The 12,927-nt window shown below is 34.3% G+C and overlaps 1 protein-coding gene across 1 annotated transcript in view; it reads left to right on the top strand.

The window, feature by feature from the left end:
- ATG2B (autophagy related 2B) overlaps positions 1-12,927 on the top strand; it is a 132,580-nt gene that overhangs the window by 42,276 nt on the left and 77,377 nt on the right. Inside the window, exons 6-7 of the mRNA XM_044659899.1 lie at positions 5,627-5,723; positions 6,126-6,308. Of these exons, the coding sequence (XP_044515834.1) occupies positions 5,627-5,723; positions 6,126-6,308 (280 nt within the window). The remainder of the gene's footprint in view (positions 1-5,626; positions 5,724-6,125; positions 6,309-12,927) is intronic.

Here is a 12,927-nt window from a genome sequence, read left to right as displayed (position 1 = left end):
TGTATATATATATATATATTTATTTTTTTTTTAAATTGGATTTTGAGGAAGCAATTTTTAAAAATTTTGAACTAGATTTATTCTATTTTGTTTTTGGAAATTTTAATGTTGACTTTTGCTTTTAAGCCAAAGCTATCTTCTGTTATCTGTATCCTCCTACTGAATCCTCCCTTGTAACAAAGAAAACTCATAACTCTGTTAGGTAGGTGCTATTATTAGCCTCATTTTACAGTTAAGGAAACTGAAGCAGATAAGAAGTTAAGTGACTTTCTCAGGGTCACACAGCTAGTTAAATGATGCTAAATATTAATTCAGGTATTTTTGAGATTTCATTTTCCTGTTTATTTGTTCTCTTCTAGGACCTTTTTATTTTTGTTGTTGTTACATACCCACTTTATTGATTGGTTTTTTTATTGATGCGAGCCTTAGAGATATAAAATTTCCCCAAAAGATTGCTTTGGCTGCATCCTAGAAGTTTTGATATAGTCTCATGATTATATTTTTAAAATTAAATTATATATTGGTTCTATGTTTTGCTCTTTGATCCAGCTATTCTTTAATATTAAATTATTTAGGCTTCTTTTAAAGTTTAAGTCTTTTCTTTGAAGGTAATTGGTTCTGAGCAATATTTATTATATCGTGATCTGTAAAATATTTTTGCTTTCTACACTTTTCTGAATGTTTTAATGCATTTGATCTACAAAATATTTCTTTAGATTTTCTGCTTTTCTACATTTGTTTATATTTTTGTTGAAAAAAGTCGACTTTGTAAATATTCCTTTTACAACTGAAAAATATGTGTAATCTTTTGGATTCTCATTCAGTAATTATCAGAGAGTTATATAATTTCAAACTTGACTAAAATATATAAGTCCTAAATTTCTTTTTTTTTGTTGTTGTTAGATTCATCTAGATTTAAAAGGTGGGCTGGTATGTTGAGAACCTCCACTATTAAAGTTTTGTTTTTTATTCTTCCCTTTGATTTTTTTTAAAGTATGTAGATGCTATATACTCTTTGGTGTATTGATTCTATTTCATTATTCAAGTGTTGATCATATTTTTATTTCCTTGGTAATTTTATGCATAATGTAATTTACCTGTTACCTTTTATCTTTATTTACCTTTTAAATATTCCTGGTCATATCATTGTCTCCTCTGAGATAATTAATTCTGCTTCAGTTCCTTATTTTAATTCCTGGTAAATCTTTGTTTTGTGTTCTATTAATTTTTTTAAAATAATAAACTACATATTGTTAGATTCACATTTTAAATATATTATACTTTTCTATTTTATAGGTGAGTTTATCCCATTCACATTTCTAAGTTATGGTTATTGTGTATTTCTATCTATCATATCTTCTTATGTACTTTACATTTGCCATCTTTTCCTTTGCCATCTTTGCCACCTCCTTTCCTTTCCTTTTCCTCTCATCCTTTTCACCCCCCACCTCAACCTCTAGCCAATGAAGAAAGTAGTGGTAGGAGTATGATCAATACTAGGGATTTGTAATTGAAACAATATATTTCTTTTTTTTTTTTTTAAACCCTTACCTTCCATCGTGGAATCAATACTATGTATTGGTTCCAAAGTAGAAGAGTGATAAGGGCTAGGCAATGGGGATTAAGTGACTTGCTCAGGATCACACAACTAGGAAGTATCTGAGGCAAGATTTGAACCTAGGACCTCCCATCTCTAGGCCTGGCTCTCAATCCACTGAGCCACCCAGCTGCCCCTTAAACAATCTTATTTCTAAACCATTGCTCCTCTTCTTATCCCTACCTTGTTCCCTTTTTTGGAGGTTTTCTTTCTGTCCACATTTTGAAAATCCCCCCCTGGGGTTTTTTAACCTACTCTTATTACCTAGTCCCCTCCTACATTTCACATCTTAACTCCCCAACACATCTTCTTCAACCCAGTGACATTGGCCTCCTGACTCTACAAATAAGACACTCCGTCTTTTGACCCTGGGCATTTTCTTTGGTTGTCCTCCATGCTTAGAACATTCTCTGTCCTTCTTTTTGACTAACTTCTGAGTCCCCCCCAGTTAAAATTTTACCTTCTACAGCCAGCCTTTCCTAGCCCCTCTTAATTTTAGGACCTACCTTTCTTTTAATTATTTCATATTATCTTGTATATAGCTTCTTTTATGTATTTATATATTTGTTTGCATACTGTCTTCTGCATTAGACTACAAGGTCCTTGAAAATTTAAGAGAAATTTCAGACTTGTGTGAATTAATGCAGAATGAAGTGAGCAGAACTATAACATGGTATACAGTAAGAGCTTTCTAAAAGAAAATAACTTTGAAAGAATTTAAGAACTGTGTTCAATGCAATAACCAACCTTGATTCCTGGGAACTGATGATAAAATATGCTGCTTATTTTCCAACAACAAAATAATAGACTTGAAGGCTTGAGTGAGGCATTCATTTTCACAGCCAATGTGAAAATTTGTTTTTCTTTACATATTTATTACAAAAAAAAAATTGTGTAGCTGGAAAGAGTGGGGATATCTAGTGATAGGGTTGCCAAAAAGAAAGAGAAAAAGAGCATCATTGAAGTATTTTTTTTAATTTAAATTTGGAATATTTTCCCCATAGTTACATGTTTCATGTTCTTTCTCTTTCCCCTAAACATCCCTAAACCCCCTTAGCCGACACACAATTCCACTGGGTTTTACTTGTTCATTGATTAAGACCTAATTCCATATTATTGATAGTTGGACTAAAATTATTGTTTAGAGTCTACATCCTCAATAATATCCCCATCAGCCCATATGTTCAAGCAGTTGTTTTTCTTTAGTGTTTCTCCTCCCACAGTTCTTCCTCTGAATGTGGCTATTTTTCTTTCTTATAAGTCCCTCAGCCTTGCTCTGGATTCTTGCATTGCTGCTAGTAGAGAAGTCTGTTATGTTCAATTGTGTGGCACAGTGTATCAGTCTCTGGGTACAATGTTCTCCTGGTTCTGCTCCTTTCACTCTGCATCAATTCCTGGAGGTCATTCCAGTTCGAATTCCTCCATTTTTTTATTCCTTTGAGCACAGTGATATTCCATCACCAACAGATACCACAATTTGTTCAACCATTCTCCAATTGAAGGACATTCTGTCATTTTCCAATTTTTTGCCACCACAAAGAATGTGGCTATAAATATTTTTGTACAAGTCTTTTTCCTTATCTCTTTGGGGTATAAACCAAGCAGTGCTATAGATACATCAAAAGGCAGATAGTCTTTTTTTTTTTTTTTTAAACCCTTAACTTCTGTGTATTGGCTTTTCAGTGGAAGAGTGGTAAGGGTAGGCAATGGGGGTCAAGTGACTTGCCCAGGGTCACACAGCTGGGAAGTGTCTGAGGCCAAATTTGAACCTAGGACCTCTTGTCTCTAGTCCTGACTCTCAATCCTCTGAGCTACCCAGCTGCCCTGGAAGATGCTCAAAATTTGAGCATAGTTCCAAATTGCCATCCAGAATGGTTGGATGATTTCACAACTCCACTAGCAATGCATTAATGTCCCAATTTTGCCACATCCCCTCCAACATTCATTACTCTTACTTGCTGTCATTTTAGCCAATCTGCTAGGTGTGAGGTGATACCATGGAGTTGTTTTGATTTGTATTTCTCTAATTATTAGAGAGTTAGAACACTTTCTCATGTGCTTATTGGTAGTTTTTATTTATTTATCTGAAAATTGCCTATTCATGTCCCTTGCCAATTTATGGATTGGGGGGATGGCTTGATTTTTTTGTACAATTGATTTAGCTCCTTGTATATTTGAGTAGTCAGCCCTTTGTCTGAGTTTTTTGTTAGAAAGATTTTTTTCCCAATTTGTTTCTTCCCTTCTAATTTTGGTAGCATTGGTTTTGTCTGTACAAAAACGTTTTAGTTTAATGTAGTCAAAATTATTTATTTTACATTTTATAATTTTTTCTAACTCTTGCTTGGTTTTAAAATCTTTACTTTCCCAGAGATCTGACAACTCATTCCGAGTTTATCTTGGTATAGGATGTGAGATGTTGTTCTAAACCCAATCTCTCCCATATTGTTTTCCAATTTTCCCAGCAGTTTTTGTCAAATAGTGTGTTTTTGTCCCCAAAGCTTTGTTCTTTGGGTTTATCATAGACTGTCTTGCTCGAGTCATTTACCCCTAGTCTATTCTACTGATCCTTCCTTCTGTCTCTTCACCAGTATCATATTGTTTTGATGACTACTGCTTTATAGTACAGTTTAAGATCTGGTACTGCTAGGCCACCTTCCTTCACGTTTTGTTTCATTATTTCCCTTGATATTCTTGGTCTTTTGATCTTCCAAATTAACTTTGTTATAGTTTTTTCTAATTCATTAAAAAAGTTTTTTGGTAGTTTAATAGGTATAGCACTAAATAAGTAAATTAATTTGGGTAGGATGGTCATATTTATTATGTTAGCTCATCCTACCCATGAGCATTCAATATTTTTCCAATTGTTTAGATCTAGTTTTAATTGTGTGGAAAGGGTTTTGTAGTTGTGTTTGTATAATTCCTGTGTTTGTTTTGGTAGATTTGGTAGATAGAATCACTAAATATTTTTTATTGTCTAGGGTGATTTTAAGTGGAATTTCTCTTTCTAACTCTTCCTGTTTCGATGTGTTGGAAATATATAGAAATACTGATGATTTATGTGCGTTTATTTCATATCCTACAACTTTGCTAAAGGTGTTGATTATTTCCACTAACTTTTTAGTTGATTCTCTAGGATTTTTTTAAGTAGACCATCATATCATCTGCAAAGAGTGATAGCTTAGTCTCCTCATTACCTGTTTTAATACCTTCAATTTCTTTTTCTTCTCTAATTGCTACTGCTAGTGTTTCTAGTACAGTGTTAAATAGGAGAGGTGATAATGGGCATCTTTGTTTCACTCCTGATCTTATTGGGAATGCTTCTAATTTATTCCCATTGCAGATGATCTTAGTCGATGGTTTTAGATATATACCATTTATCTTTAGGAAAGGCCCTTCTATTCCTATACTTTGTAGTGTTTTCAATAGAAATGGGTGCTGTGTTTTATCAAAGGCCTTTTCAGCATCTATTGAGATAATAATCATGTGATTTTTCTTGGTTTGCTTGTTGATACAGTCAATTAAGTGTGCATTCCTTGTATAAATCCCACCTGATTATAATGAATAAACCCTCGTGATCCATTGAAGTATTTTTTTAAAAATACAAAGAATAAAAATGAAGGAAAGCCTGAAGGAAACACAGAGAAACAAGAAAAAAGTCATGCGTGGAATATATTTTTAATAAAATCAAATAAGTTAAGGGAATAATACTTTGTGGACTGTGATTGATTTTATAGGTCAAGCCTAGAAGGCTTTTATTGACTTGAGAACCTGACTTTTAGGTTGTTACTAAATCAGTACTTCTAGGCTCTTCTTGATTTTCTTAATTCTTTCCATTTTTAGATACTTAGATTCTACAAGGCTAAAACTCTTTCCTCTTTACCCATACATGTACTGGCTTTTGTGACAGTGTTATGTAGGACTAAAAGCAGTTGATATATAGGTCAAAAGTAATTTTACATGTATACTTATACGTAGTAATTCATGTCAAGTGTTTTTGAATAACTGTGCCTTGTCTTTTTTCTTATCAAGTTGGATGTTGATGGGCATGTAGACTCAATACACCTATTCCTCTCTCCAAGGCAAGTTCATCTGATTTTGGACCTTTTGGCTGCTATAGCAGGACCAGGCAAGTAAATGAAGTATCATTGATAAGAAAAATATTGAAGATATACTAAAAGGAATGAGAATGAATATAAAAATTTTATTGTGACTTTGAATAGAGATGATAGTTATTTTTTGTTTGGGTTTAAAAATGGTTATATTGTAGTTCTTTGGCCTAGAATACTTAAACAACTTTAAAAGTAGCATTCAAAGATTTTGCATATTTAAGCACCTTAATGATATATACTTATTTCTTAGACTTGTATATAATATTATGGATATGTAAAATCATTATAGATTCATATGTAACTGTTCAAAAATTATTTATGTTGGATGAATAGCTCTTTTGGGATGGAAGTGGGAGACCGACTTGATTAAATTAAATATTTATTAATGAACTTCCTCTTTTCCTTTTGTGTACATTCAGAAAATTCTGGTAAAATAGTGCTACCCACCAAAGATAGGAAAAATCGACCAATGCAGCAGGAAGATGAATATCGAATTCAGTTGGAATTGAATCGATGTTTACGAAGAGACTCCCTCTCAGTGGGTGCATCATCTGAACAGAGTTTTTATGAAACAGAATCTGCTAGGACACCTTCTAGCCGGGGTGAGCACCTCAGAATGATTTCATATGAATCTTGCTTTTATAATTAGCTATTTGCTATAGATTATAATTCTGTAGAAGTAAAATCCATCCGTGATGACATGTAGTAGAGTCTAGTTAATAAAATATCCAAAGCACCTTAAAGCAGTTTTCCACCATTTCCTGGCTCCAGGATAGAGAGAGAGAGACACACACATGCGCGCGCGCGCGCACACACACACACACACATACACACACACTCTCACACTCACTTTTTTCTTCAAGCTATTCTTAATGCTGTAGTAGTTCTTGTGCTGTAGTAGTATCCACATTTCACATTAAAAAATTTTATTATCAATAAGCATGAAAAGAGAATTAACTTAAAAGATCAAAGATTGGGATATGGTTGAATGGAAAGGTGGATTGTATTTACTTACTTATAAGAAAACTTAGTATATAAAAATCTAGATTAATTGTAAAGATGAATTGAAATATTATCATCTTAATAAAAGCTTATTTCTTTACAAAAAGATCCATAATAAAATATTTTTCTTAAGTAGGCTATTCTAATTCATTTAAAAAACATTTAAATTTTTATCATAAATTATGGTTTGAATATTTCTATCACCATAGTCTAGATTTGCTGAAAATGATATTTAATATGAAATTTTTTGTTTATTCAAAGAATTTCTAACTATTGAACATAATGTTTTCTATTGTGATGACATGTAGTCTACAGAGTAGTATGTATCAGTAAAAAATTTATTTCACAGAATCAGAATTTCACTGTTGGAAGGGATCTTAAGAAGCCACGTAGTTGAAAATTTCCCTCTTAAGTGAATCTACATCTCTGATGGAATTATTTGGCTTCTTCTTGAAGAATTATTAATGCTAAGAAATTTGTTGCCTCCCAAAGAAGTCATTCTATTTCTGTACATTATCAATTATCTATACAATTACCAATCAAAATTTACCTCATAGAATAGAATTACACAGTTGGAAGGTACCTTAAGAAGTTATATAGTCTAATATTTTCCTCATGTTTGAATCTACAATTTTTCTGATGTAGTCTTTCATTTTCTTCTTGAAGGGCATGTTGTAATAGGAAATTTGTTGCTCCCAAGGAAGTTCATTTTATTTTTGGACATTTTCTAAACATTAGGAAATGTTTTTGAATATTGAGTTGAAATTTACTTTCTTATAATTACTACTTTTTTGTGTTAGTTTTCACCTCTGTGGCCAGGAATCTAGGTCTACTTCTTTTTCCTCAAGGCAACACTTTAGATATTTGAGTATCACTCCCCACTTTTAAGACTCCCTTTTTAATATTGAAGTAAAAGAACATTTAAAAATCATTGTCACAAAATATAGATGATAAAATGTCTGCTTTGTGCATTATCCTGTGCTAGCTGTCATTCAGTATAAGCTGAGTGGTTCCTATCAAATAGAAGCTTAAATTTTAAAATAATACACATCAACATAGGGACAAATTTTTTCAAAGGGCTCCAAAGGATGAATTCAGTTTTTTTCTCATTAGTGCATGAGAACAAAATAGATTGGAGAGCTAGAAAAGTGTATGAATATTAGGAATGAGGACTTAAAATGAATGCAACAATATTAGATAATATATTTTTGTTCAGATTTTGAAACAGAGGATATACTACAATTTGTAAGAAATTTTAAATTCACTTTTTTCTTGTATTTTTTTATTAAAGGATAGAATTTAAAATAAACATTTATACCTATATAAATTATGTAACATAAAAGAAAAATTTAGTATGAGAGTAGTACATTTCAAAAGTTAACTTATATCACTAATAAGCAAGGCAGTGAAAATACAGAGATAAAAATAAAATTATCTTTGTTGAAGAAATTTGTATTTTTTTTTTCTCTAAACCCCTGTACTTCGGTGCATTGTCTCATAGGTGGAAGATTGGCAAGGGTGGGCAATGGGGGTCAAGTGACTTGCCCAGGGTCACACAGCTGGGAAGTGGCTGAGGCCAGGCCCGAACCCAGGACCTCCCGTCTCCAGACCCGACTCCCACTCCACTGAGCTACCCAGCTGCCCCTTTTTTTTTTTTTAAACCCTTACCTTCCGTCTTGGAGTCAATACTATGTATTGGCTCCAAGGCAGAAGAGTAGTAAGGGTAGGCAATGGGGGTCAAGTGACTTGCCCAGGGTCACACAGCTGGGAAGTGTCTGAGGCCGGATTTGAACCTAGAACCTCCCGTCTCTAGGCCTGGCTCTCAATCCACTGAGCTACCCAGCTGCCCCCAGAAATTTGTATTCTTTTGTTGGGATCAACTTAATTTCAGTTAAGTATAATATAATATGAGATGGGAGTGAGGGAGGCAAGAAAAAAGACTAGATAAAGTGCTCCAGGAGAATGGTAACAACTTAGACAATCAGAAAGATAAATGGAGAAAATAGTAACTCAGCCGAGTCTTCAGTTTCCCTATTTCTATCATGGTTACTACCACCCTATTTCTAGTCACCCAGGTTCACAGCCTCCCACTTGTTCTTGATCCTTCCTCCCCCAACATATCTAGTCAGTTGTTATTGATTCTACATCTATAACATCTGTCATCATTTATTTCTTTGTGCTCACAAGCCTATCATTTTAGTTCAAACCGTCCTCTCTCCTAGATAATATAATAGTCTTCTAATTGGTCTCCCTGTTTCAAGTCTCTTCTCATTCTTAAGCCTCATTCACATAACTGCCAAAGTGATTTTCTTAATGGATGTCTGACCTTTTTATTGACTTCCTCAATAAACTCCAGTGTCTCCTAATTTCTTGTTGGTTTAAGTACAAACTTCTCTATTTGGCTTTATTATACATTAGACTCTTTCACATTTTCCAGGCAGTCTAAACTAGCCTTTTTGGTGTTTCTCATAGCTATGTCCTGTCTCTGTGACATTTTACTGCTTATCTTTCTTGGCTAGAATGTATTCTCTCCTCACTTCTTCTAATGTTTCCTGTTTTTTCCTAACTCCCTTGTTCCTACAGCTATTAGTGCCTTCTTTCCCTAAATAACCTTGAATTTATTTTATATACTATTAATATATTCCCTTTTCCCTCTAATAGAATGTAAACTCCTCGAGGGCTGAGGCCATTTCATTTTGGTCTTTTTCTCTCTAGAGGCTAGCATGGTGATTGTCACATAATAGATACTTAATAAAATATATATTGATTGAAGATAGACATTTGAAAGGTAGAGATGAAAAATAAATACATTCAAGGAAATATAGCTTTTGCAAGTGCTTGAGGGAAGGAGGTAAAATATTGAGTTCAGAGAATTGGTTGGTTGTCCAGTTTTTATGCATTGTAGAATGAAAAAAGGTAGGAATATGAAATAAGGCAGGAAGAAAATAGGAACCAGATTGTAGAGGATCTTAAATGCCAGACTAATAGGTTATTATTTATCTTTGAGGCAGTAATGGACCACTGAAGATCTTTGAGCAGCATGGTAATTAAAGCTGTCTTTTAGAAATACTGTTTTAGGAGTTCTTTGGTAGGGACTGGTTAAAGGAAAATAGAACTGGAGGTACAGAGTCAAATTAGGAAGCTGTTGTGGAATTTTAGAAAAGGGATGATGAGAGTCTGAACCAGGGAGGTTGCCATGTAAAGTTGAGAGAAATGTGATTTTGGGGAGATTTATTTTGAAACAATTGACTGAAAGTTATAGTAAAAGCAGAACTTGGTATGTAACATGCTGCTATATTTTTTTGGTTGATTATTTAAAAAGTTTTTTCAACCACTGCAAAGTGTAGCTTTGATGGCTCTCCTTCAGTAAGACATCACTTCATTATTAATTAAGTTTATTCCAGATTCCCAGATTCCTTCCTTCATGAAGCCATAGGTACAGTTTTGTTTAGAGATTCTCTTGAGTATTATTATCAAGCCAGGCATAAAGCTGGAGCAGATGTGTCTCCCAAAAGTGTTTACTATTGTGACTGATGATGTCTTGTACTTAGTCTATACTTAGAGGACTCTATAGCAGTGATAGTGAACCTTTCAGAGATGGTGTGCCACTCTGCCCACCCCTACCCCCTTCTTGCAGATTGAGTACTATACCCTCTCCCAGAGACTGTCATGCTGTGCCATGCCCTATCCCCCTTTCTCCTCTTCCCCCAGAAAGGGGAGGGAGGCTGTACCCACATCAGGCTTCTGGGAAGAATGGCAGGTGATGTGAGAAATGTCCTCAGGTGCTTGGAGAAGGGGAGGGGAACAGTTCTAATCCTAGTCTTTCAGGCTTTCTAGTAATGAACTTTGGTGGGTGACTGTAGGCGTGCCCACAGAAAGGACATGTCATAGGTTCACCATCACTGATCTATAGTGTTAGCTTCTCTTCTTTTCTATGGATAAATGGTACACACATTATGTTAGCTCTGGAATACTAAAGAATTTCCTTGAGACTTAGGACAGCTTAGAAATCAGCATAAAGTTCCATATAGGAAAACTTGAAAATATAAGTTATAATGGTTTTCTAGATTATGACATTGAATGGAATGAATGTCAGAAATTAGTCCATCATTACTTATGTCTTGATTAGTCACAGAGGTTGAATAATGAGTTAGCTGCAGAATTGAACAAGAGTGTGGATTGGATTACTTTGGGGGGGGGCGATTCTGTAGCATTTTCAATGATGCCATGATGCTCCTTGACACCAAAAAAATTCTTTACCATGAATATTCTTCTGGTGATGATGCTATATGGCTTCTCCATGAAGTCTTGCTTCCGGTGGCACATCATAGCATTGTAGTAATTCTTAAGTTAGTTTTCAGAGGCTATACTAACAGAAGGAAAGCTATGGCAAATTCTACTTTGTAGAAAGACCTCTGTAATGGATCTGGTAACAGAACAAATCTCCCTGAATAACAACATAAATATAGAGATCACCAACATAAGTATCATCATTAGGTTGGTCACAACATGATGTATTTTTTGCCCATGAATGTCTCATGAAACAAAGAACACTTAAAGATGACTTTCAGGCTTTGTTGGTTCCATTCTGCCTCTTCAGTAATGGTTGTGCCATGAAAGAAGATAAGAGTTCCAGATACAAATTACAGTCTCTAGATTAGGAGTTATTAATTTTTTGTGTGTGTCCTTGACCCCTCTGACATCTGATGCAGCTTATGGGCCCCTTCTCAGAATAATGTTTTAAATACATCACATTAATAAGGAAAACCAATTACATTGAAATAAGGTTATCAAAATATTAAAAGTTTCAAGATGCCCTGAAATCTATCCATTAAACCCCTTGGTTTAGAATTCTTGCTCTATATCAGATCCATAAACATAAACTTAACAATTAGTAGGTTAAGAATTCCTGCTCTATATCAAATCCATAAAAATAAACTTAATGATTAGTACATAACTGTTGGTAATCTTTGTTCAGTTATCAGAAATTTTATAGACTATTATAAGAACCCAACCATATTAATATTGATAATTCTTGTGATAAATAAAACCAAAAGACAAGAAGTTCTTTAAAAATGGAAAGGTGGCTCAAAGGTTTTACTGAGAGAAGCCCAAGGAAGAGTTGGGCAATAAGAAGCATCATTTCATGAAATTCTTGTTGTGATGTTCCTGGCGAACTGTAAGAAAAATATTACTGTAAGCATAACTGCAGTTTAGTCACCATCTGTTGTAGAAGATGAAGAGAGAATGAAATTCTATGAAAAGCTTGAAAAGATACTCCAAAGTCAGTATATTTTTGATAATAAGTAACTTGAATGAATGAATGAAGAAACATTTATTAAGTACTATACTAAGTGCTAGTGACAGAAATAGAAAAATATTCCTTACCCTTGAAATGCTTAGATTTGAATGGGGGGGGGGGGGGAAACATGCTTATATTAAAAAATGGAGAGTTGTGGCCAGTAAAGGATATTTTGGAAAAGTTAGAGGAGTGTTCATTGGAATCATAGGATATAGGATTGAATTGATTTAGGTTCTAAAACTGGAAAAAAGAGATCTGTAGTGAAGTAGTGAAATGTGTGTAGTACAATATAATGGCTGAATAGTGAATGGAAGCAAGGTGGGAGGCCAGACTATTGAAGTAACTCCCAGTCATGTGATCCAAGTACGGTAGAGGCAGAAATTGGTTTTAAGTAGGTAACATCATATTACCAGTGATACAAGGTATTGAAGAAGTAAGGGAAAGTATATCATGAAAATATATGATTTGCTTGGTGCGATGGTACATACCTGTAGTCTCTTTTGCTGGGAAGGCTGAGGCTGGAAGACCTGTTGAGTTTGGGACTTCTAAGCTATAGAAAGGCTAAATCTGATTGAGTCTTCTATGACATCTCTGCTATCAATATGGTGAATCCCCAAGGAATGGGAAGCTACTAGGCTGCCTAAAGGAGAAGTGAACCAGCTGAGATTGGAAAAGTGAAACAGGTTAAAGCATCTCTGCCAATCTGTATTGGGACCAGCCCTATGTGTGGCCACTATACCTTTAGTTTGGGCAATAAGAGGGATACTCAGTCCAAACCCTCCCCCCCCCCAATAAAAAATATGATTAGAAAAGTATAGGAGTGGGAATGTTGGAATAAGAGATAATAGGTGGACATTCAATCAATGATTTATTAAACACTTACTTTGTACCATGTATTGTGCTAAGTGCTTGGGGGA

This window comes from Gracilinanus agilis, chromosome 2 (assembly GCF_016433145.1).
Source record: "Gracilinanus agilis isolate LMUSP501 chromosome 2, AgileGrace, whole genome shotgun sequence".
Lineage (NCBI taxonomy): Eukaryota > Metazoa > Chordata > Mammalia > Didelphimorphia > Didelphidae > Gracilinanus > Gracilinanus agilis.
Note: the sequence above shows the minus strand (reverse complement) of the source record. Positions and strands in the feature narration are given on the sequence as shown.